Source organism: Suncus etruscus, chromosome 10 (assembly GCF_024139225.1).
Source record: "Suncus etruscus isolate mSunEtr1 chromosome 10, mSunEtr1.pri.cur, whole genome shotgun sequence".
In the NCBI taxonomy this organism is placed as follows: Eukaryota; Metazoa; Chordata; class Mammalia; order Eulipotyphla; family Soricidae; genus Suncus; species Suncus etruscus.
In genome coordinates, this window is record NC_064857.1 from 10,258,015 (window position 1) to 10,283,881 (window position 25,867).

Here is a 25,867-nt window from a genome sequence, read left to right on the forward strand (position 1 = left end):
CAGCTTGATCCTCCTGTCCTCCCTAGCAGACTCACTCTCCACCCAGGGACTTCTCCTCCCTTAACACCCCTCCAAACCCTGCCAATTTTGCGGGCTTTTCCTAGTTCCTTTACAGTATCCCAACCTACTATTTGCTCAATACCCAGCAGAATGTCTCTGAGTCCGTCCCCCCCCCCCCCCCCAGTGTGGACCTGATCCCTGATGGAATCTCTTTGCAAAGTGAATATTTCCTTCCTGCTTCTGGGTACAACTAACCTTCCTACAGCCCCAGAAAGGGAAGAAACAAAGCCCCCAAACAAACCTTCACAATCACCATCACCCATGCACAATGACCTACAAACTCACCAAACCTGGAAAGTGGGGTGGGGTGGTGGAAGAGAGAATGCAGATAGGCTAAAGATCACAGACTCTTCTAGAAGGTTCTAAAAAAGTTTGGGACACGGGGGACTTGCCATCTTCCAGCTTTCCAAAGTTGGGCAGCAGGGCCACTGGCCAGAACCCCAGAGAACCCCACTGTTACTAGGGGAACCCATCCATCCTTCTATCCTCAGAGCCCAGGTAGCAGCTTGGGGCCATGCGAGCAAGCAAGGATGCAGTGAGCCATGGAGAGAGAGAGTCTTGCTAGGGTCATTGCCAGAAGCTCCAGGTCGGAGAGCTGCAGCCTAAAGCCTTGCCTGGTTTCCTGCAAGGGTTGCTCAGATGTGTGTGTGTGTGTGTGTGTGTGTGTGTGTGTGTGTGTGTGTGTGTGTGTGTGTGTGTGTGTGTGTGTTAGAGATAAAACCAAGGGGCCCATCTTTTCTTGCCTGGTTTCTTGCAAAGGTTGCTCAGATCTGTAGTGTGTGTGTGTGTGTGTGTGTGTGTGTGTGTGTGTGTGCGTTACATGCCAAAATCAGTCTCCCCATCTTCTCCAGCAGCATCTCCCTTGGAAATCTCTTAGTGTGGCTGCATGCTCAAAAAAAAAACCCACTCTGCACCCCGCACCCCAAAACCATCTCTCTAGCCAGACTCTTAACAAGAGGCGATGCCTCACATGGCTCTGTGCCTTTTAAGCCCAAGTCTCCTTTAAGAAGCCCCGCGCATGCGCACACACACACACGCACCCCCAACCCCCCCCCCGACCACCGGCCCACGAAGCCAGCGTGCAGCTGGAGGCATGTGCATCTATGTCCGCCTGTGCCTGTGCGCGCATGCGCGGGGCTGGGGGGACGCGTGCGCTGCTGTGCGCGTGCGCGGGTGCCGGGCCGGACTCCCCCCCGAGTGGGCGTGGTTATGCAGATTACGGATGAACGTGCAGGAGGGAGGGAGGGAGGGAGGGAGGGAGGGAGGGCAGCAGCGGGGTGGGCGGCGGCGGCGGCGGCGGCGGCGGCGAAGGAAGCAAAGGACACAGGGGCTGGAGGCGGCGGCGGCGGCGGCGGCGGCGGCGGCGGCGGCTCCGGCGGCGGCTCGTACTGCGCGCTGGGAGCCGGCAGCAGGGAAAGAGGACTTCACCCGGGCCCGCCGCTGCTGCTGCTGCTGCTGCTGCTGCGCCCGGGGTTGCATCCATTGCAATCCTTCCCCGGGCTGCGCTGGATTGAGCTTGCAAAGCTTGGATTTGATTGCTTATTCATTTTTCACATTTTATCTTATTTTATTTTTTTCTGGAAGAAGAAAAAAAAATAAATATATATATATATAAAAGCCAGGGAAGGAAGGAACAGGGAGAAGAAGAAGAAGAAGAAGACCCAGGAGGGAGCTCTAGCTCTTTCCATCCTCCTCTTTGCAGCCACAGTTCACTATGCTCTTACTCGCCTTCATCAACACTGGAAGACGGTTGGATTTCGTGCCTCACCCGTGGGTCTTTTTCTTGCAAACCCTCATCTGGATTTTATGTGCTACCGTCTGCGGCACGGAGCAATATTTCAATGTGGAGGTAAGAGTGGGATTCAGAGTGACTTTCTGCCTTCTTCCTCCCTCCACCCTCCTCTGGGCTGTTCCCTGAAACATTAGATAGCTTTATTTATTTATTTCAATTATTTATTTATTTTTTGCTCCTGGAGCAGCAGCAGCAGCAACCTGGATTTCAGCACATTGTTCCCCTTAAAAGCCTCAGAGATCTTATGGTCTAGGTTGCATGGGTCTTAGGTGATGGATGGATGGATGGATGGATGGATGGATGGATGGAGGATGCTCTGGGAGGCTGAGAATCCGTTATCCCTTACAGCACACACAAAAAGAAGCCCTGGGCTGCGCGCTCAATTCTAGCTGGTTCATGCATTTATTTATTTATTTATTTTTTCCACCCACAGAAGGGGTGAAGTCTTCCCTAGAGCAAATGTGGGGTGCAATCCTTTCAGCTGGATTTGGGATGGATCAACTACTTGGGGGTGGGGGACAAAGCAGAATCTATGGCTTGGCCATCTCTGATGTCTTAGTATTTTATTGTTCTTCAAGTCTTTCTTTCTATGTTTGGTACTTAACAAAAGAAGTTCCAAATCCCAGCCTCCATAGGAGAGCGTGGGGGATGCTTCATGGGTTGGAGAATATTACAATCAAACACTTGACTAGAGAGTCTCTTGGTCCTGTCCACAGAACTTCAGACACCCTCACTAGATCTGGCTGCACAGAAGACTTGCAGTGCATGGATTTGGAGCTGTCTTCTTCCCTCCCCCCCAAAAAAAATTGAAATTAAACGTGGCCCCATGTAATAGGACTAGGGTGGTTTTTACATTTGATTTTACACATTCATGACACATGAGATGAGAGGGGGGGGGCTGTAGGCTGTCATGTACTGGACTTTGGTAGTTTGGGGAACAGATGGCACAATGCAAAAGGGAACTTAAGGATAAGTACTTGTCAGACTGTCAAAGTACTCTTCCTGTTCTCAACTCCTCACCAAAGCCAGACTGTGCAATAAATCAATGATTGTATGTACACCTTAATTCTACCACCACTTTATCATGGACAAGGGAGAAATGCAAAGACCCTTCACAATCTGATTTAGTGAAATATGCACCTTTGGATGAGTTAATCAGTCTTCTGACATCTCCAAAGAATTATGATGAAGACTGAAGGATGATATGGTTGTTTTGTTAATTTTTTATATACCGTTAATCCTTTAAAGCTCATGGTCATTTTGTTGGGAGTGCATGTTTACACAATAGCAAGACCTGTTGCACAGTATTGAATATGTTTCATATAACTGATTTATGTACAAAGTCTGCATAATAAATGCCATATGTGAGGGCATATTCTGAATATAACTCTGTTTATATAAACTGTTCTCAGGACTCCATGCAATGGAGTGATGGTGGGTGGAGAAACAGAAATATTTTGGAAAAAAAGAATAAAAGAAGTAGTATCAGAAGATTTAAAGAATTTTACATCTGCTCAAGCATGATTATATTAACTCACACACCCACCTACCCACCCACCCACTTTGAAAATCCAAAGGGCTTAACCATTCGCCAAACACAACATGACTTTTTCTGATAGAAATAGAGAGGGTAGGGCTTAAAAGTCAACTTCTCTTGATTTCAAAGGTTGAACTTTGGGAATTAGTTAGGAGAAAGATTTTGTTCTAGCTAACATTTAAATCAAGATAACATTTCATATCAAGAGAAAGACAAATGTAGTTCACAGACTGAAGCAATCCAAGGAGCAAGTTGTTACTTCTGTTATAAATGGAAGGGCCTATTGCTTCAGATTGGTGTGGTGGTTGTGGTGATGAGATGGGGTGTGGGGAGATGGTTAAAGTAAGTACTTGGTTTTTCTCTTCGTTCTGATGAAGAGAGTGAAAGACTAAATTGATAGCTAACTCCTTTGGAAACAGAAGAGATTTGCTTTCAGAAATTCTTAGTGGTAGCAGTGTTGTTTAGACTTCCTTTTGGAGACAAAATAAATATTTTGTTTGGCTTCATAGTTTGAAAGCATCAGTCCCTTCTGCTTATTTGCAAGAAGTTACCATTTTCAGAAAACTATTTTTGAATTTTCATTGTCAGTTCATTATAATACATGTAAAATAGTTCATGGGAAGAAAATTTTTGGTCATTTTAGAGTATGCAAGTTACTCCATCTGTACATATTGCACAACACAAAGGTTGAAACAGGGAAGAGGCATTTGATTCAAAGGTGAATTTTGAATGATTTTTTTTTGAATAGATTGTATTCCATGGTTTGTATTATTATCAAGGACTTTTTTTTTTCAAAGCTCTTAGCAGTTTCTTTAGCTGGGTGAAAGGGCTGCTTTATGTGTATGATCACCCCGAATATAGTGTAATAACATGGAAGGAAAGTATGTTTTTTAAAATGAATGAACCTAGTTGGATTTTTTTTTTATCAGAAGTACCTTGTCAAGAACAGTTCATTGCATCTTCTCCAGAAAAGGCACTTAGGTTGTATTCCTCATTATTGGTTTCAAGTCATACACTGGAAATGCTGTGCTTATCGATTCTCCAAGACAGTCTTGCACAGTAATGCTATCAATCATGCATGATGCTTATATGATCAGAAATTTTTTCTAGCAGGTATACCAAGTTATTATAGTTGGAGGAAAGCTTCTTCGAGGTGCTTCTTAGGCAGACGGCTGAGATTACAATGATTTATCCACAATTGCAGGGCCCCCTCTAATTATTCATCCCTTAATTTAAGGTTTAAAAATCCAACCCCCCACTTCCCACCCCAGAATGGTTGAGTGCTTAGAAGTATTCCTGTTAACTCTTTCTTGTCTGATTCTATTTTAGACTGAAAAATATCAAGAAAATGCCTGATTATTTTTCTTTTTTTTCTGGTTTTTTTTTTTTTTTTTTTTTTTTTGTATAAGTACTTGACATCTTCAGACATCAGAACAAGTGATGTACTGATTGAAACCTGTTATAGAGGAAAAAAATCTATATTTTGTTTGAGTGGATTTTGCTTTTCAGGCCACACCCAGTAGAGTTTATCTAGACTTACACTGGCTCTCTGCTCAGGGATCAATCTTTGTGGGGCTCAGGGGACCATATTTGGTACCCGGAAAATAGAACCTAGGTCAGCTGCAGTTGCATGCAAGGAAAATGCTTTACCTGCTGCACTATTTTTTTTTTTTTTGGCTGATGTTTGTTTTGTTTATAGAAGCAAAAAGAGCAGTACTTGGTACTCAGAAAGGGTCAGCCAGCAGCAGAAGCAGTACTGTGGAAACAGCATCCTATATTTTTCTTATAGAACAGGAGAATACTTTTCTGCTAAATTTTCATTGTGCATTTCATTTCTTTAAAGATTCATATTTTATATATTTATTTTTTATTTATTTGGCCACATCCAACAGTGCTGAGGAACTACCTTGTCTTTGTGCTCAGAAATTACTACTGGCAAGCTTGGTGCTCAAGGGGGATTCTGGGATCAAACCCGGGTCCACTTTGTGCAAGGAAACCACTATACCCTCTATGCTATAGTTCTGGCCTAATTTGTACGTACCTCTGTGTAGGAAATGGACCTTTGCATATGTATTCATTAGCATAATGGAAAGAAGGTATATATATTGCTGATATGAACTAAAATTCAAAGATTGATGCCATTGGATCATAGTCTGAAGCCGTGGTTTTGATTGGTCAGGAAAAGATACATTAGTAAAAGAAGCAGGTTGGAATAGCTATACTTGTGAATGTATTTCATCTTTAGTTATTTTAGTGGAGATTTTTATTATCTCGGATGATCGGTTTCTGCCCCTTCCTTTATATTTGGCTTTAGTTTTTCACATTTGGTTGTGAAATTTGAGATACCTTCTATACTTCATTCTAGTGAGAACTTTTGTCATCAGCTTTGATAGCTTGTCATATGTAAATATATTCTTTCAAACAACTCTCTAATGGGAATTCTTTCATGGCAAAAATATGTAGTATTCTGAGTAATACTTAAAAAGCAAGAGAAAATTATCATTTTATTTTGTGAAAAAAAAATCGTGGTTAAGCAGCAATTCACTTTTGCTATTTGAATTAAAGGAAGAAGAGTCTCTAGACATAAGTGGCTATTTTATGATAAATACTTTGAAACATGAGTATAACCATTTTCATTAGTCATTTGACATTTATTCCCCTTTGTTAGAACTCACCAGAATCAATCTATGGGACAAGTTTGCTTGGAGTAGCATTTCTATTTTGTTTATAAATTTGGCAATAACTGGTTGAAATGCACTTAAGAAATAAAAGACAATATTTCATAGATTTTAAAACTGCATCCTTGGGCCATTTATAATTTTTATATCATTTTTTCTGGGAACATACTTCACTTCATTTGGTCATGGACAGAGTGTGACATCATGATCTCATCAGCCTCCTGAGTAAGGAGATGTCTTCTGACTTCATCCCAGAAATCTCTCCAGGTTAGCAGTCAGCAGTATGACTACATTACTGATTAATAAAGGTTTTTATTTACTGCAATATTCGAAGCTTTGTAAGCTGACCCAAATGTCCTAAGTTCAACAATGGCCAAGAAACCAAAGTGCTGAATAGAGTTCAGCCTCTTGAAACCCTTTTATGCTATGCCTTATGCTTTTCTCTATTCCTTTTATTTGGTCAGGTTGCCTAAGTCTATGGTAATTTATGAAATTCTTAGAGCTAAGGTTTGCACATGAGATGGATGGTCTCTTGCTATCCCCATATGAAGTTCAAAGAGAATAAACTATCTCAGAAACCCTACTCAATGTTGACAGGTGTGGTTTCTTTCAGCTTCTTTTCAAGGAAGAAGGCTTGATTTTGGCTTTTATATCTCTGCAGTTGGGTTTTAATTGATATATATATACATTTTCCAATATTATTGTGCATCTTCAGGTTATTCGTCTAAAAATTTCAATGGTCTTGATCAGTGAAATAATTTATTTCTTTGTAGCTGGGTTAATCAATAGTTTGATTAGCTAATGTTAGATTTTAAATGTAATTATATAACATATTATATGATATGTTATTCGTTGACCTAATGTACAGCAAATATCCCATTTATTATCATCTATAGTGACACAGCTAATCAAAATCTAATGCTTAAGAATAATCAATAGATGCCAAGTTGGAATTATTATGGAACTGAAAACAAAGTGATTGAACATGTAAATCCATCAGTTAAGTTTATTAATTGTCAAAAGAGAAATACATATTTCTTTATATACCTTAGATTTTCTGACTCTTCAACATGTCTATTATAAGTAGAAAAATCATGTTATATTTACTTTTTATGATAATGTATTTTAAATGTCTGTGAAAGTAATGATATCCTTAATTGCCTTTTTTGCTGAGTAGTGTGTATATGTATGTATGTATGTATATATATATATATATATATGAAATGTGAGTAGTATAATGTACTCAGTTTCCAGAATATGTTCAAGCAAGGCAAAACTCCTCTCTACCCACTGTACTGTCAAGCTAGTCCCTAATCCTAGCCTAATTATAGTACCTGTCTCATAGTTGTATTGATTATTAAATTAATGTACATATGGATATTATATTAAATGTGCACTCTTCATGTGGTAAATCCATTACTTTATAATTGTACAACTGTTTATTGGCATCAGTGCCTCTAATTACATGTAACTTTATCCAGTTAAGAAATACCACCTAGTCTACAAAGATCTTGTTGGATACCATTTTTATTTAAAATAAGATGGTGTTATATTGAAAATCAACCATGCAAACATCTTTGCATATTCTTCTAGTGGGTTTTCTTAGACAGTTTAGTTCAGGAATGTGATTTTCACATTTTGTCTTGTCTTCTGTTACTATAATAGAATGTCAAGTTCAGATCACACCTTTTTTTTTACAAGACTAAATTTGCTGAAATCTGTTCATCTTTTTGAATATCATAGATAAGAAATAGGACTTTTTGATTGAAGGAGCCTGTTTATTTTAATTGGCTGAAGTCCCAGGCCCCAGTGCTTAATTTCTGTTGTAGGAGGAAGATATAGTTTTGTAATTTAACTTAGCTCTATGGTATATCTAAAATCTAAATTCAAAATATAAGTCATTTTTCAATTCATAGGGACGGATTAAAGATGGATGGAGAATTGTCCAATGTTTTTTTTAATGAAAAAAAAATTAAAGATACAACTATGTCCTTGACTATAGAAGATTGGGAATACAACCCCCCCCACTCAACCAAGCAACCCCTTTTCTCCCCCCCCCCCCCGCCAACCTTTGCCTCTCCATCCTTTTTCCTCTCTCCAGGAGCCTCTGATCTTCTCTTCCCTTTCCCTCTCCCTATGCCCACTCCTAAAATAAAAGGAAAAAAAAAAAAGATTGGGAATAGATATGTATAATGGAATAGTGAAGTAATATGTTCTAAGTTTGATTCTGGCACTAATACTGTTTTTAATGCCTCCATTTGCAAAACTAAGAGTTGAGCTAAACTATCCCAAAGATTATTTCCAAATTTTAAATTCGATTATATTTATATTTTAGTGCCTATTAATATAGCAAAATGGGGTGGAGATAGATACTTGCTAGCACATTTCTAAGGTAGAAGAATGTTCAGTCTAAAATGCATATCATGAGAAAATACCTAATGTACAGCAAATATCCCATTTGTTATCATCTATAGTGACACAGTGTTCCATTTTGGAAATTATCCTAATCTTCTGCTGAGTAGTAAAAACACTGGCAGCGAGTTGTATGTAATTTTAAAATCAATTTTTGGCCAGGATAACAGTTTAAAATTTTAATGTCAAAACATGGTTTAATGTTATTTTGAAGTATATATAGCAAATACAAGTGCCACTTTAATAATAAAAAAGGCAAGTTGGAATAAATTCAAAAAGGGATTTTGGAAGAAGGGTCTCAAAATTCAAATCTGTCACCCATCTATAAATATTAATGTATCTTGTGGTAAAATAAAGTACTTATATTGTATGTTCTTTTTTCCCCCTCACTGTATAAAACAGTTTTGGCACCTAACTTGTTAAAGATTAATTTTGTTCTGTGTATGCAACCTATTGAATTTTGAATATGGAAAAATCACATTTGCTTTATGAAATGTATAGCTTATTTGAATTCAAAAGCACTGCATCTTAGAAGGATACAATATTAAATAATACTATGCTAACACATTATTTTGCTTGCTTCTTTTTTACTTGGGAAAAATTAATTACATATTTTGAGGTATTCATTTTTTGAGGTATCCTTTATAATTGTGCTTCGTGTCATTTAACACTCCAAATGGATGTACTTTGTCTTAGTGTTTCACCAATGACTTGTTGGCATTATACACTGTTGGGTTTAGATGAGTGATTCTCTTGATGAGTCACATGGGGAAGTTAGTTTAGAGTGTAAGAAAAATCTCAGTATTGCCCTTAGATCTATAATTTATTGTGGTTTGTGGTGTCGTATATAAAAGGATGCTAGAGGGAGCTATTGAGCTGTTTAAACATACCAATGGCGTGGAAGAACTTGGTTTAAAATCAGACTCTAGTCTTAAATTAACCGGAAGTCTTAAATTAAATCATAGACAGTAATAGAGAGCTCAATGGCATCTATGGACACATGAGTCACAATGTAATATGTAGGTTCTATTTACCAAGAGCCACTTGGTACAAGTGATTACATATTTGATGAACTAAAAAAAAATTTTTTTTGGAAGAGAGGAACTATCCTGGATAGTTCAGGATATTACGATATTATGGCAAGTGCTTTTATAGTTTGTATATTCCTTGCTTTTAATGTGAGAAATAGATCAGGCACAGACATTATAGTGACTGTAAATGCTTTTGGTATTTTCATTTTAGCTGAAATACCAAATAAAATTATTGCGGTCTTACTGATTAAATTAAGATAAAAGCGATTATGTGTGACAAAAAATCAAATGAAAAACTGGTGAGGCTCGTGGTTGGAGTGATAGTACATTGTGGCTTGAGCACTTGCCTTCACATGGCCAAGCCAGGTTCTATGCCCAGCATCCATATGGTCCCCAAACGATGCCAAGAATAGTTCCTGAGTGCTGAGCCAGGAGTAAGTCCTGAACACTGATTCCTATGGCCCCTCAAACCAAACAAGCCAAAAACTGGTGAAGTTAAGATTATTTTAGTTTTACTATTCACTATTAGGCATTATAGGATAAATGTTTTTTCAATGAAATAGTTATTTAACATACAGCTTTGCTTTGCCTATTCCTTAAAAAAAAAAAACACACAAATGAGTCATACACAAAAAGTGTGAAATAGCGTTTGCATTTAACTAGGAACCCACATGTTTTCATTCGAGCAGATTAAGTGACCGGCCCATGAAAGGATGGATAAAAAGGCAGGCCAACATTTAAGGCACTTGGACAAGTCAGCATTTAATTAAGATGTCATTGCCTTCTCGCCAGCATTACTCAGATTTTCAGTTAAGCGAAATATGAATCAATGGCAGTTAACCATGACTCCACTAGACAGATGTGCACAGAAGAGATAGAGACTCCTTAGAATGCTATGTTCAAATGACCACGTACATTTAAATGAGTTACACATTGGAAAGGAACTTTGCTGGTTTTGTTTTAGTCACGCTTGAGATCAGGGGGAATAAACTGTCCCTTTTATAGGGATGCAAGATACTTGTATGAACTTTATTTCATGCCCCCAAATTGCATGCACCTGCAGTGATGTCAGTGGAATGTGGGCAAGTGCCTTCTGCAGTCAGACTCTGATGTCAGTGGAGGCATTTTTTCCCCCCATGGTAACTTGCACAGTTGAATTCATACCATGTGTTAATAGCTCCTCATTAATAGGCATTAAATGATTTGAATTTGGTTTTAGATTTTTTTATGTCTGTGCATTCATCCTCTCTTTAAACACTTGCTTGGCAACTCTTTCTTATGGTTCTGTTTGTTTATTCTGTTTTTTTTTTTCCTCCCTCTCACATCTGGTTGTGATCAGAGCTTACTCCTGGCTGTGTGCTCAGTGATCAGTCTGGTGGCTTTGGGAGACCATCTGGGATTCTGGGATCAAACCCAGGTCACTGGTGTTCAAGGCAAGCACCTTACCTGCTCTACTACCCTTCTGGCCTCTTCTAATTTAAGTTTTGAGGTTTCTCATTTTCAGTGCAATAGCAGGCCTGAAAATTGGCTAAGTTTCATAAGCCACATTTCTATCCTCTTATATTTTAAGTGCAATCTAATTGATTGTGATGGATTGTGACAATATCCAGAATCAAATATAGGCTTAGTTATTTGTAAGCTTTGGAGAACAGCTTTGTGAAAACTCACACCCAGTTTCATATCAAGCCCTTCAGAGGTCTTGTATTTTAACATCGTTATCTCTTATTATCTTATTTCTTGGCTCTGGAACACGATTTGACTGAATATTGTCCCACAGATGACTCAAGCAAATTATTTATGCAGCTTTTACATAATTTAAATAATACAGCTGATTGTGATCTTCACTTCATTTTTATAGTATTAGTTATCGCATGACAACATCAGAATAAAGCTGAGCAATCTCTGAACTATGTATAATGTGCTTTTCAGTCCCTCAATTCCCACCAAGGAATAGGAGTATAGAAACAACTATGTGCTGATATTCTATTCCAATTAAGTAAATTCCAAATACCAGTAAAATGAGAATCCCTGGAGTCTTTTACTGAACATCTAATGTTAATAATTGCCAAATTCTTGTGCTGAAATAAAATATTATGCATATGAAAATACTCAGGTAACCTTTATATAAAATAAAGTACAAGACTGTGCTGATGATTAGATAAGTAATTCATAGATGAGTTTTCAATAGAGTTTTACTTTTGAGTAGACATATGATTTTATAGCATTTGAGAATTGGTTAAGGTATGACTTATATCCTATATAATATTCACTTGTTCTTAATATTTCATTACTCTACTTGTTGTCAGGTTCAAGGTTATCATTAAATATGATTTTTGAAGGGTGTATACATATTTGGTTTTAAGATGGAAAATTATTAGCATAGAAAATTAAGAGGAAAAATTATATTAGAGTTTGTGTTTCTAGTATGCTACTGAGAAATCTTCTGCCCAGATATCAGTGTGACTGTCTCTGGATATTAAATTGTTTGCACATATTACAGTTTCTAGAGTATATTTTCATATATAAGAAGAAAATGGAAAGAAGCAATGAGAAATCTGATCAATATTATTTCTAGTTCAGAGAGATTGTGCAGTGAGTAGGGTGTGTGCCTTTCACAGAGACAACCTGGATATCCAACTAAATTTGATCCCTGGCACCACATTTACTTCTCAAGTCCTGCCATGAGGATCAGGAGTAATGCCTGAGCACAGTTGTGAGTAGCACCTAGCTCCCACCTCACTTTATTATTTCGAATATATTTACATGGGCTATGATGGTTGTCTTACAGAAATAAATTCTAAGGATGCATCAGCTGTTTCAAAATTCTATTTCATAATAGGCATGAAGTCTGGCCATTGTTCTTATTTTGAAGGCCATGGGAAGTTCAATTTGGTATTGACTAAGATGAAAATTATCTTCAATCCTTATCATTATTATTGTATGTAGATTTCAGTACTCATTTAGTTCAATCATTAGCATTTCAAGGGAAGATTATTTCTCATACACATGACAAAGGTGAGAATGGAGCTGATTTTATTCAATCTCTCAGTGATGATGTCCATTTATCTATCTCTAGAACTTTCTCTAGAAGCTATTTATTACAATAGCTCTGTAAAGGGGCTGTGGAATATATGATTGAAAAATACTTATATTCCTAAAATTCAGCCCAGATAATTAGAGTGAGGCAGTATATGGCATGTGTGAAAGAGATATAATAATTGCCTACTCTAGGGCTAGTATAATATGGAGGTGAGATAACGGGCCAGGATGAGTTTGAACAATATATTTTTGATTTAACCCCCTCCTGAAATAAAATTCAAAAATGAACATATCATAATGAAATAGTGGTTCATAAATCATCATTCAATATAAGACAATGAAGAATAATCATAACTTGGAGATGAACAAAGTGAAAACTATTGTTCATTCAGTAGACCACCTTGGGAGACCTTTTTTTTTTTAAAAAAAAATCAACCAGTTCCATAGAGAAGTTAAAAGTTAAAGTTTTGATGGAGTCCCTGGGAGCAGGGTATCTTGGGCCCCCACTGTGGATAAGGTTGTTCATCAGACAACTGGAGTGGAGGAATCTGCATTGAGGAAAAATTCCAGAGATCTGAAAATTTCCCATTTAGTAATCAACTGAAAACTTTCTGTGCAATAACTAATGGGGACTAGGAAAAGACACATCTCCCTAACTTAGCTGGGTAATGCTTAGTGTTCATACACCAAGAGGTTAAAAGGACCTTTTCCATTAACAGTATTGGAAAACATCATGTAGAAGACGTGGAGAAAGTGTCAGAAGTGTCTTATCTCAGTAGCAGGAAATAATTGTTCCTGAACTGAAAACTGCTTTTCTAATTAAAAAGACAAAAGACCTGAAAGAATATTACCTCACTTACCTTACATGAAAACTTGGAATCAATTGTAGGAAAAAAAAAATTGGCACATTTTAAAATTCACAATATATGGCATCAGTTTACAAAAAAAAAAAAAAAAAAAAAAAAAGCATTTAGAGGGGGCCAGAGTGACAGCATACCATGTAGGTCTTTTGCTTTGCACACCACTAATCTGGGTTCAAACCCCAGCATCCCATATGGTCCCTGGAGCCTGCCATGAATCATGCTGAATCATGAATCATGCCAGGAACTCCTGAGCACTGCAAGATGTGGCCCCCAAACAAAAACAAAAGCATGTGGATAAATAGTAGAAAAATAATGAATCAACTTACTCTGTTGTAAATGATACAGTAAAATAAACTACATTATAATTGCATTTTTATATATAAAAAAACGAGACTGGAAGATGATGAGAAAAAAAATCATTGAATTTTTAGAGAATGGAAATACAATATGTACTAAGATTCATAACACTATTTATTTGCTGAATATATATAGACAGCATCGAAATATCTCCTGACACCATTGAGACTGGTACTTACCTTGAAGAATGAAAATAGCCAGGCTCAAAAAACACTCAGAACGATCTTGGAACTCCTGTGTTCATAGTAGCACTATTTACAATAGCCAAAATCTGGGAACAACTTAAGTGTCCAAGAACCAGCTGACTGAATTAAGAAACTAAGGTGTGTGTGTGTGTGTGTGTATAATATATGTATATATATATTATACACACACACATACATATATATACAATTGAATCTAGTCAGCTGTTAGAAAACATTAAATCATGCAGTTTACCACTATGGGGATGGAACTGAAGCTTTCTTTGGGCATTAGATTGAGTGAAGTCAGTCAGAAAAGAACAACAGATCAAGAGTGATTTCTTTGTAGATATGTGCTGCAGTGAAAACTCATAGTAAGTGAGAATCAAATGGTTAAAAGGAACATAGTTTAAGAATTAGTGTACAGGACAGCTAACCAAAGCAGTGAAATGAGTGAGGGGTGTGGGGAAGAAACAGTGAGGCAGAACTGATGGGGCAAATGGGTAATGGAAGGACCCTGAGGTAGTTGTGGATGGAAATAGGCAATATTGTGATGGGTCTGGTGTTGGAATGCTGTACACACAAAACTATTATTGATAGTCTTCTTAAATTGTAAGTCACTGTGTCTAAAAGAAAAGAACATGTGTTTCCCCAGCAAAACTAAATAAACCTTACGTGTATATTAGACACTGATATATGAAAGATAAAAAAGTTCACTATTATGATTATTCCTAAAATTTTTATTAAGTGACTTTAATTGCTGAGACTTTGACCAGGAACACTAGAAAGCTGAAAATAATCCTTTTTTGTTTTGTTTTTGGGCCACACCCAGTGATGCTCAGGGGTTATTCCTGGCTCTATGCTCAGAAATTGCTCCTGGCAGGCTCTGGGGACCATATGAAACGCTGGGGATCAAACCCAGGTTTGTCCTGGGTCAGCCGCTTGCAAGGCAAATGCCCTTTTGCTGCGCTATTGCTCTGGCCCCAATCATCCATTTTATTGTGCCTTTTAATTTAAATAATGTGTCTAAAAATATCTTGATCCAGTGTATATTTACTGGGGTATAAATTTTAAGGGACTACAATGAATTTTCTTCTATTTTTGCCTCAACATATGGTTAAATTTAGTATATTAAAATACATTAGCTAGTGCGGAAATAATTTGTTAAAAAAGCTTTTTGTATAATAGATTCATATCTGTCTCATAGTAAGTTTTAACTTTCTCATGAGACAGAATTATGTCTTGGTCACTGCTATAGTACATGAACCTAACTTGTCATGCGATCAGGAGATAGTTCAGTAGAACTAATGAGAAGATTGAGTTTTATATATTCCCATTCAGGGATGTTAGTTTTTAGTTGAACTGATATTTTCTAAGGCATTTCAATTTTCTCATAACTGATTTCATCTCTACTATGTGAAAATATGGTATTAATGTTATAATTTAGTCTGTAAATGTATTTTAGATATTTGACTTCTAATAGCCACAGCTCATATTTACTTTAGCGATTAATGGAAAACTGGTGAGTTGATTGGATGTCTATAGTTTTTTTTAAGTTATCTTTTATGCCACTTAAATATTTCTATTATAACTAGTTTTTCATCCTTGTTAGCTCATAGGCTGTTTATTTCATAATGGTTGGGTTTGATATAACAATAGATTGTAAAATTGGCCAGCTTTTAAAAAGCCAATTTTTAATTTATCAAGATTCTGTGATTTAGAATATTGCTAGAATTGGTGTCCCATGCACATGATCTCAATATCTTACCACACACCAGTACACTCACTTCCCTACCAAACAGTCCATATTACTTATGATCTTTTTTTTTTTTTTTTTACCTGTGGTCAGTTTTTTTTTTAAAGATGTGTATCAGGACACTTAAGAGCAATATAAACAGAAAATAACTTTGTCCTGGTTTAGTGACTTCAGTTCTTGTCAGCACAACCAATAAACAATAAGTCTACCCTAGACATTTTTAGAAGGAGCAAAACCATTTTCCTTTTATTTTTGTGGTCACCTTAATCCTTTTAACTCTTCTTTTATTTATTTTTATTTATTTATTTTGGGCTACACACTGAGGAGTTACTCCTGGCTATGTGCTCAGAAATTGCTCTGGCTCAGGGGACCATATATGGGTCACTGAGGATCGAACTGCGGTCTTTCCTAGGCTAGCGTGGGCAAGGCAGATGCCTTACTGCTTGTGCCACAGCTCTGACCCCTAACTCTTCTTTTAGCAACCTGAATGAGAGAAATAGCTGGTAGAGTGTCAACGTTTTCATCCAATAGCATAGCATGCATTACCTTAATAGTCAATATATAATCACATAATAACTTGAATTTCTTTTAAAACACATGAAACTAAAATTAGGATGTTTTGTGTTAGAACACAATGTCTTGAAGATTTATGAGGAATTCACTCAAGAGATAATAAATTTTATGGATTCTTCTCTGGTTTAATACCTAAATCTTGTTGATTAACACCATATAAGCAAGAAAAACAACAGAAAGGGTTTCATCAATCTTTCCTTGATGCATCTTACTCCCTGTCTGCTTTGTAGCTTCTTTGGAGGAAAGTATACTAAGCCCTCTGGGTATAAAACAGTTCATTTTGCACTTTTACATTTAACTAGGAAAATGAGTGTTGCCATCTAGTCCAGCCTTTATGGAAAATAATATGGAGTTTCTTCAAAAAACTTGAAATTGAACTACCATATGATCCAGCTATACCTTTCCTAGGGAAATACCATAGGAACACAAAAATACAATTCAGATATCCCTTCCTCACACCTGTATTCACTGCAGCACTATTTACAATAGTTAGACTCTAGAAATAACCAGGATGCCCTTAAAGAGATGAAAGGCTAAAGAAACTGTGGTACATATACTCAGGAGAATATTATGCAGTCATCAGGAGAGATGAATTTATGAAATTTTCCTACACTTGGATGTACATGGAATCTATTATGCTGAGTTAAGTATGTCAGAAGGAGAGAGATACAGAATAGTCTCACTCATCTATGAGTTTTAAGAAAAATTAAAGGCATTATTGTAATAATGCCCAGAGACAATAGAGATGAAGGCTGGGAGGACCAGCCTACAATATGAAGCTCACCATAAAGAGTTATGTGTGCAATTAGGGAAATCGCTACACTAACAACTATCATGATAATCTTAATGAGTGGGAGAAGTAGAATGCCTGTCTTGAATATAGGCAGGGGTTGGGAAGAAGGGAGTTGGAGACATTAGTGGTGGGAATGTTGCATTGCTGAAGGGGGTATTCTGTTTAATGACTGAAACCCAACTACAGTCATGCTTAAATATGGTGCTTAAAGATTTTCTAAAAAAAAAAAAAAAATGAGTGTCCTGTCGGTCTATATTCAGAGTTGCAATACTTAACTAAATTTCTTGGTTGACAATCATCTTCTCCTAAAGTGTAGGTCTTATTCTTCTTTTTTTTTTTCTATTCAATTTTATGCATGCTTTTATAGTCCTCTGTACCTTGAGTAACTTTCAGTGTTTTTATAGACACTGGTGCTCAAGTAAGACAATTTGTATGGTACCCAGTCAACCTGGTTTCAATCTCTTGCATAACATTTAGCCCTTTGAACCCAATCAGGAGTAATATCTGAGCAGTGCTTCAAGTATACCGCTTGAGAGCAACAAGTGTGGCACCTAAACAAATTAACATTTATTCTCTTTATATATAGAAAATATATATGTGTATCTGCCTAGGCTATTAATATACATACAAATCCTTTCATCTTCCTTCCCTCTCATAGTATATATAATGTTTTTTTTTAAAATATACTTTGAGAAATTTTGTACCGGTATAAATAGAAAAATTTCATATTTTATGTCAATACAACTTAGTTTATTTCTTTATATTATTATTGCTGAGAAAAATGGGTTACTATATATTATGGCTGTTTTTATTTAAGAAAATAATTTAGAATGATTACTAAGCATAGATCAATATATCTACCAAATAAATATTTTGGAATTGAACTTGCTACATTTATCAATAAAAGTCTTTATAGTTGGTTGTTTCTGACAGATTGCTAATTTAGTATCAATTCAGTGTTTATGGACAGTTTTGAACATGCTTAATTCCATAAATACACACTATTACTTAAATGTTTTCCTACTCTAATTAGTAAGACACTAAATTAATATTTTACTTTAACTTTATTTTAATATATTTGCTTCCTTTCCCTACCATTAATTATCAATAATTTGTTAAGTTTATCAATTTATCTTCTTTTATTGAATTTTAAAAATCATTTTATGAAAAATTTTTATTATATGTAATGAAATAGAATTATTGATAAAATTTGGGTTTGGGATTTGTTAACACTTGATAGCATTGTTTTGTGTCATGAGTTCAGTTGTTTATTAAAATCTTTAGACTTTAGCCAGGCCAGAGAGATAATACAATGGTTAAAGTTTTGGGCTTACATAGTCCAACCTGGGTTTGATCTCCAGCATCCAATATGGTCCCCTGAGCACTGCCTGAGTTCAGAGCCCTGAGTAACCCCTGAGCAATACCAGGTGTGCCCCCCCCAAAAAAAAAACCCAAAACATTCCAAAGAAATTACTTTTTAGAAACCCCTTTTGACTCCCCCCCTTTTTTTCTATTTAAATATTTGAGCTATGTAAAGATTTTTTTTGGTATAACACTAAAATTAGAAATCTATTCCTATTCCGTAAGTTGGTTCAATACTATATCTTTTCCTGGTTATAATTTAGGGTTTTGTAAAGAGCTACAAATATAAAAAGCAGTGATCTGAGATTAATGTGACTTGATTTGATTGTTCAAGACACCACACCTTTGATTCAAATCACCTGGCCAGGGTGTCTTTGTTGTAGATGCCTCTTGTGATCTTAGGACCAGAGGCAAATAGGAAAGTGTTCCCTTGGTGATGGAAAATAAAAGTTATAAAAGCAGTAGTCACATGTAATGTCTCTGAAGTCTTAGTAGCATGAGGAACAAGAAGATTCTTCTGTTTGTATTCTTTTGCCCAAAGCACAGTAGTGACAGGGAAAGGTGCTAAGTCAAGGAAGCTCGATGTAAATATTCTTTTTGAGAATTGTAGATGGATACAGGAAGAAGTGAAGATTTCACACTAGTAATCAAGTAGATGACATTCTTAATGATTTACTTATACTGCTTTTATCTTAGACTTGCTACATCAATTTCAGCAGGTTCATGAAAACAGTTTTGTCTGTTAATTCATCAAAATTTCCTGGGGGACATTCTAGGTAAATTTTTCTTATGTTTACCTATTTTGCAGCTCTCTCTGGATTTGACTTAGTTTCTTTCCTATTGATGCTCTTTAATAGCTCTTACGTATATTTATTAGGGAACCTTAAAAACTATTGTTTTTATATATTAATTTTCAAATTGATAAATCATATCTTTTATTATAAAGAGTTAGAAAAGTTTATTGGAAAGTAGGGTAAGGTAAAATACTAAATCATGTCTTTTAAGGGAAATGTAGATCTATTTGTTGAGTCAATTACTGACCTAAATATGAATGCAATAATTAAAATCTTCAACACTTTATTTAGGTTCATTTTTATAGAAACTTTTTAAATGCTTTTATTTTATTTGATTATTTATTTATATTAATTAACTTATTTATTTATTTGGTTCTGGTTTTTGATCTACACCTGGTGGCATTCAGGGATTACTCCTTGCTCTGCACTCAGAAATTGCTCCTGGCAGGCTTGGAGGTGATCATATGGGATGTTGGGAATCGAACCGGGGTCCTTACTGGGTTGGTTGCATGCAAGGCAAACACCCTGCCGCTGTGTTGTAGCTCAAGCCCCTTAAATTGCTTTTAAACAGAGATTGTCGGGACATAGCATAAACTGTGTGGCAAGAAATTGACATGTGATAATTTATCAATATTTTCTTGAAATGTTTTTTCTTCTAATATTTTCTTGTAATTTCCTTCCAGTTTAATTTTATCACTGTGAAATTACAAAGTTATTCCTGATTGAGTTAGAGGCATACAGCATTTCAACGCTGATCCCTTTACCAGTGTCCACTTCACCCCACCAATCTCCCCCACCCCAATTTGCCTCCCACTTATCAATCTGCTTGTTTGAAAGCCTTTTATATATAAATATAAATATATATAATTTATAAATTTTGCACTTTTTTGGGGGGGGGCCACACCTGGTGACGCTCAGGGGTTACTCCTGGCTATGCGCTCAGTAGTCGATCCTGGCTTGGGGGACCATATGGGACGCCAGGGGATGGAACCGCGGTCCGTCCTAGGCTAGCGCAGGCAAGGCAGGCACCTTACCTCTAGTGCCACCGCCCGGCCCCAAATTTTACACTTTTTTACAGAACTGTTGCTAATAGAGTTTCCTAGAAAACATTTCACCACCTTTCAGTCCCACCTCCTCCTTGCTGAGCCATAGACATGGCTCCCTCCCTGTTCTATCCTCCAGTCCTCCTATGTAGCTTATTTCCTACCAAGTACCTATTCTCATGTTCTTTCTTTCCATGGTCTTTAGGTATTCATCATTCTACCATTATGTTTCTTTATAGCCTGCAATCAGGCTACATTGCTATCTCTCCCTTTGGCTAATTTGGGATGACATTTTCCTTTTGGTGGTGGACCCACACTATTTTTGAAAACAAAGCATGAACCTGTTCATGCATTTCATGTTACATTAGTCAAGGTTTTTATTCCAAAAAACATGGCTTCATGCAGCACAGAAACCAATTACCAAACAGTCAGCAGTTTAGGATAGTGGTTTTCAGGGTTTTTATAGGAAGGACCAACATCTACCTAGTTTTAGACTGTAGATTGATATGTCAATTAATCACTGTAACGTGTTAGTGATTTGCAGCCCTTTATAAAAATTTTATAACATAGGATAGTATGAATCCTTTTATAATCTTTCCCATTCTTTCTGTACTTCCTGTCTTTTTATTTTCTCTTTTTCTTTAGAAGAAACTTGTTTATGCCTAATAACTGTTGGGCCATATTTTAATGTAGAAATTTTGAATTTTATAATTTTGGAAGTTAAATACAGTTTAATTTACCTACAGTTTCCTCTTCTGGAAGATCTTTAAATGTTTCTGTACGCATGCTGGTGCCATAAGATACTGACCTTTCTTTCCCAGAGATACCACTGGCATGTGGTTTACATTGCAGCCACCTATTCCATGTGAATGTTTTTGGCATTGCCTAACATGGCTGACATTTACATTTATTTTACTCAGGAAGAAACGTAAGCTTAAGCATATACATATGCATTCTTGTTTGGATTCTAGTTTATATCTAGTATCTAAGGCATGCAAAAGTAGATATTAAGATAGACAAGGCATGAAACTAATGAAGACATAAGGCAATATGTTTACAGATTCTGATGTTTATAATATAACCTATAATTTATAGACTTCTTTATAGACTCTTTTATAGGTTAGAAAAAGCTCCTCTGTGAATAGAAGGCTTTTATCTGTTTTCTGAGACACAAGTTAAATATAATTAACTAAGTTTTTTTCAGATATTATCATTAAAAGATATATTGTGAACAGTGTAATAATGTTATGAAGTACCTTAGTTTGACACATTTGGTGACCTAGTGGCAGCCGGTGTGACACTGAGAGATTGACAAACGTTATATTAAAATTAATGAAAAACGTTGGTGTTTTGATGACTTTATAAATGTTATATTGATAGAAGTGGAAAACTAAAAGTGTAAAGTTAGAATTATGTATTCAATTTATGAACAGAGAAGGTCAGTCATAAAGAATGAACTAATCTGTTTGCTATATAGCCATTTGAAATTGGGAACAGATGTATATGTAGTAACAGGGCTTTTTGACCGAATAAGTATAACTTTATTTGTCTGCCCATTGTACCTTTACTCTAATTGGAGTATTTTTCTTTACCATTTCCTCCTTCATATGTGATCTAAATAGAATAATCTTTAAAAGAAAAAAAGTTAAACAGTCCTAACCAAGTTACCAGCATACTTAAAATGGTAGAAATTGACTTCGATAGATTAACCTATGAGTTTTTGTAAGAAATGTGACCAGTTTGTTTCTAATTAACTTACTTGCATATTAACTTTCAACGTAAGCATTTTCCATCTGTATATTGTACAATACAAATTTGGTCTTTGAAATAAGATATATCTTTGAAGGAGTAGAAGTAGTAATATTATATATAGGCAACCAGAGAGTTATCTCTGAGCTAATGTGAAGAGTATGGATTTTTTAATGCCTCATCTCTTGCTGTCATGTGTGTGTGTGTGTGTGTGTGTGTGGTATGTTTGCATATGTGTGTATGTGTGTGTATGCACCGGGAGTTGTATTTCTCTTACTTCGATGTGCAAATGAGTCACCTAGTGAAAGTTGGCTAACGTGATGATTTTCTAGCTCCTTCTCCAAATTTTTTTCAAGAGATCTGTGGTAGGGCTTGGATTCTACAAGTTGAATTTGCCTCCCTTCTCCCTATGTGAGTTTAACACTGCCCTATCGTTGATCAAGCTGTGGACGCACAATTATAGAATTTCCTCCAGGATTGTGATCGAGCAGTTGCACGTGTTTCTCATTTCTTTCTCTAAATTGAATTCAGGTTTATTGGCCTGTAATTGTCTGGTTCATCTATTGTTCCATGCATAAATTTGGCAATTACAAGCAGTACATTTTTACCTCCCAGTCTGTACTTTGATGCTTAGGCTAAATTTGCATCTTCTACACTGTTCTTACCATAGGTGTGTGTTTGGGGGCTGGAGGGGAGCTTAAGAAAATAGAAATATTTTAAGGCTACTATGCGTTTTAACTGAATGTTCTCTAAATGTTCCTGTCACCTTATTTTCATCATGGTGATCTTTAAGTGAATTTCTTACTTTGTCTCTTAGCTTCTAGTCACTTTGTGTAATCATAGACATTATTTTAGGAACCTTTAATAATTATTGTTTTTGCTCATCATATCTTTTCTCTACCACTGTAGTCCGGTTCTTTGCTTTGTTCACAATTAAATTCACTTATGTGTCTTAAGAGAAGATCAGTATTGAAATGCCTTTTCTAAAGTTGCCATTTTAGAGATGACTTTTTTTCCTTTGCAAAAGCTAGCATGTACTAAGTAATTTGCAAAAACATTATACACTGTGAACTTATTCCAAATGTAATACATTCTATAGGACTAATGTCAACTGGGTTAACCAATGTCTTGCAACTAATAACATGAAATCTTAGTGATCAGTTTCAGACAGTCTTAACTAGAATATACTTGGGACACTATGACATAGTACTTAGAATAGTAAGTCAGGGTGAAGTCCATTCCTGTCTCTCAAAAGCTCTTGAGATGAAACCATCACCGAGTCTTTGAAAATGTTCTTTTAGTCCTTTCTTCTTTTACACTGATCAGTCCATTAATTTTTAGAAAATCACAGGGAACTTGGGCAGGGGCCAGATTCAAAGAGGTCACCTCATGGTTAATCAAAATAACTTATGCATATTTCTTCTCTCTGTTATACTTGAGGGAGTTGTTCTCATGTTTCATACTTAAATTGGTTAATTCAGAGAAGTTGTCCAATTTGAGAGAAATAATTCTTCAATTTACAATGGATTGGTATTATGGCTTTCTTAAGGCACTCTATTCTGTCTGGCCCATTACTAGCAGCTGGTGGTGGTGACTGTGACCATATACATTATATTGCCTATACCATAATTCAAAGGTTTTATACTCTTGGGGGTCACTTTTGGAATTTTTAGAAGCACACAGATGATCAAACACAATGTGGATAACTTTGTAAGAGTCAGTTATTTGAACAAAATTATATCTAAAATAGAATTATGAAAGAATAAAATAATGAAATTCCATGGTTCAATAATATAATAGTATATTTACAGAAAACATGCTGCATTTTTTAAAATTCAGAATAATTTATTTTCCTAATCATAAAAATAACTGATTTTGAATTTTATTTTTTGTTCCTAATCATAAAAAATAATTTTGAATTTTATTTATTTATCTTTTTGAATTTTACTTTAATGATCATACTAACAATATAGGAATACGTGTGGTTGAAAGAAACACAAATTGTGATTCACTTTATTTCATGAGGATTATTGAGCATCAGGTAATTTTCTTGTTTAATATTTTGTTCTAGCATGATGTTGGGCGATTTTTAAGGGTACATGATTTTTAAGTTTTTGATACTAAAATATCTGAAAATATATATTGAACTGTGAATATGTTCTTGAGTATTTTACGCAAATTAGTGTTGACTTTCTAGGATAAGGTCCCATGTACAAAATGTATACATTTATATATTTATATTTACATGAATAAATATATATTAACATGATATATTTATAATATTAAAATATAAATATATTACATTATATATTATTTATATGTATAAATATATAATATAGCTATTTTCATAAATGTCTTAATGAAGCTAATGAACATATCTAAGGGTTTATTTTCTTTTGACCTTTTATTTTTATTTTGGTTTTCTATTTTGTTAGAAAAAAGAAGTATCCTCTAGAGCTCCAGGTATTATCTTCACATACAAATATGTCCTATAAAAATCAATTTTTATTGACATCTGTTTCACTTACAATTTCTAAAAAACTTGCTATATAATTTCCTTAGTTACTTTTTTTTTTTAACAAACTTGTGTTTGTTTATGAAAACAGATTTAGAATTGGAGAGTATTTCTGATATTTTAGAAGCGACCTTGTTTATTAGATTTGAGTGGCCATAAAAAAGGAGCATTTGAAAACATTCTTTGATAGATTTGTCTCCTCTGGAAATTGAGATTATCACAAAAAATATACATAAGTTAAATTATTCCTTTAAAGCAAAGGATGCAGTACCCATTGCTTTATTTGAAAATCTAAGTAAAGGAACGTATTGAGATCTTATTAGTCTCTAGTAACAGTTTATTTTTCTGTAGAATGGCAGTTCCATTTTTGTCTTCTTCAGTTTCTCATACTGGAGTTTGTAGTGATCAAGAGTGAGTTTTATTTGACATTTGGGTTTTTGCTCAGCTGTTAATTTTCTCCCTGAAATATTTGGAAGTCCTCTGTAGATTCCAGGCATATACAATCAAATATTTGGCTATTTAAAGAAAATTAGAAGTTGATGTGAATCATACATTCCACATAAATGAGAATAACTTTAAGCCCAGGAGAAAAAGTGGAGCAAGTACACCCTTATTAGTTAGTTTATAGGTCTGTTAATTAAAAAGAGGTTTGATCTTCCTTTTATATTGTTTTTGTTTTTGCCCTTGTGTGGGGCCACATCCTGCAAAGCTCAGGGGTTATTCCTGGCTCTGTGCTCAGAAATCACTCTTGGGGTCTGGAGAGAGAGCACAGTAGGAAATTCTGCCTTGCATGTGGCTGACCCAGGAGGGACCCGGTTCGATTTCCAACATCTCATATGGTTCCCCAAGCCTGCCAGGGAGTGCAGAGCCAGGAGTAATCCCTGAACACCGCTGGGTGTGGCCCCAAACCAATCAGTCAATCAATCAATAAACAAAGTTTAAAAAATAAATCACTTCTGGGAGGCTTGGAAGATCATAGAGGATATGAGGGATCGAACCCCAGTAAACTGCGTGCAAGGCAAAGACCCTACCCACTGTGATAGAGATTTGAGTCAGATTCTATCTTTTATGCTGTGTTCTGAGGATACACTACATTAAGTAGAAATAAGGGAATACATTAATTTTCAGAAAATAGGTAAGTAGAATTATATAACTGTTTTACTCTTATCATTCATTGCTAACTATTAAAATGGTAGGTGAAAAAGATAAATATAAACTGACAGTGCTCACTTACACCCTAGCACATAGCTGTGTATTCACACAGTTTAATCAGTGATGAAGTTTCATTGTTTTTATGAAATTCAGTCAAGATATTAGGAACTGTGACCCAA

The 25,867-nt window shown here is 35.8% G+C and overlaps 1 protein-coding gene across 1 annotated transcript in view; it reads left to right on the forward strand.

The window, feature by feature from the left end:
* The first annotated feature begins 1,715 nt into the window (after positions 1 to 1,715).
* MMP16 (matrix metallopeptidase 16) overlaps positions 1,716 to 25,867 on the forward strand; it is a 283,681-nt gene continuing 259,529 nt past the window's right edge. Inside the window, exon 1 of the mRNA XM_049782436.1 lies at positions 1,716 to 1,909. Coding sequence (XP_049638393.1) covers positions 1,775 to 1,909 — 135 coding nt within the window. The 5' untranslated portion in view covers positions 1,716 to 1,774. The remainder of the gene's footprint in view (positions 1,910 to 25,867) is intronic.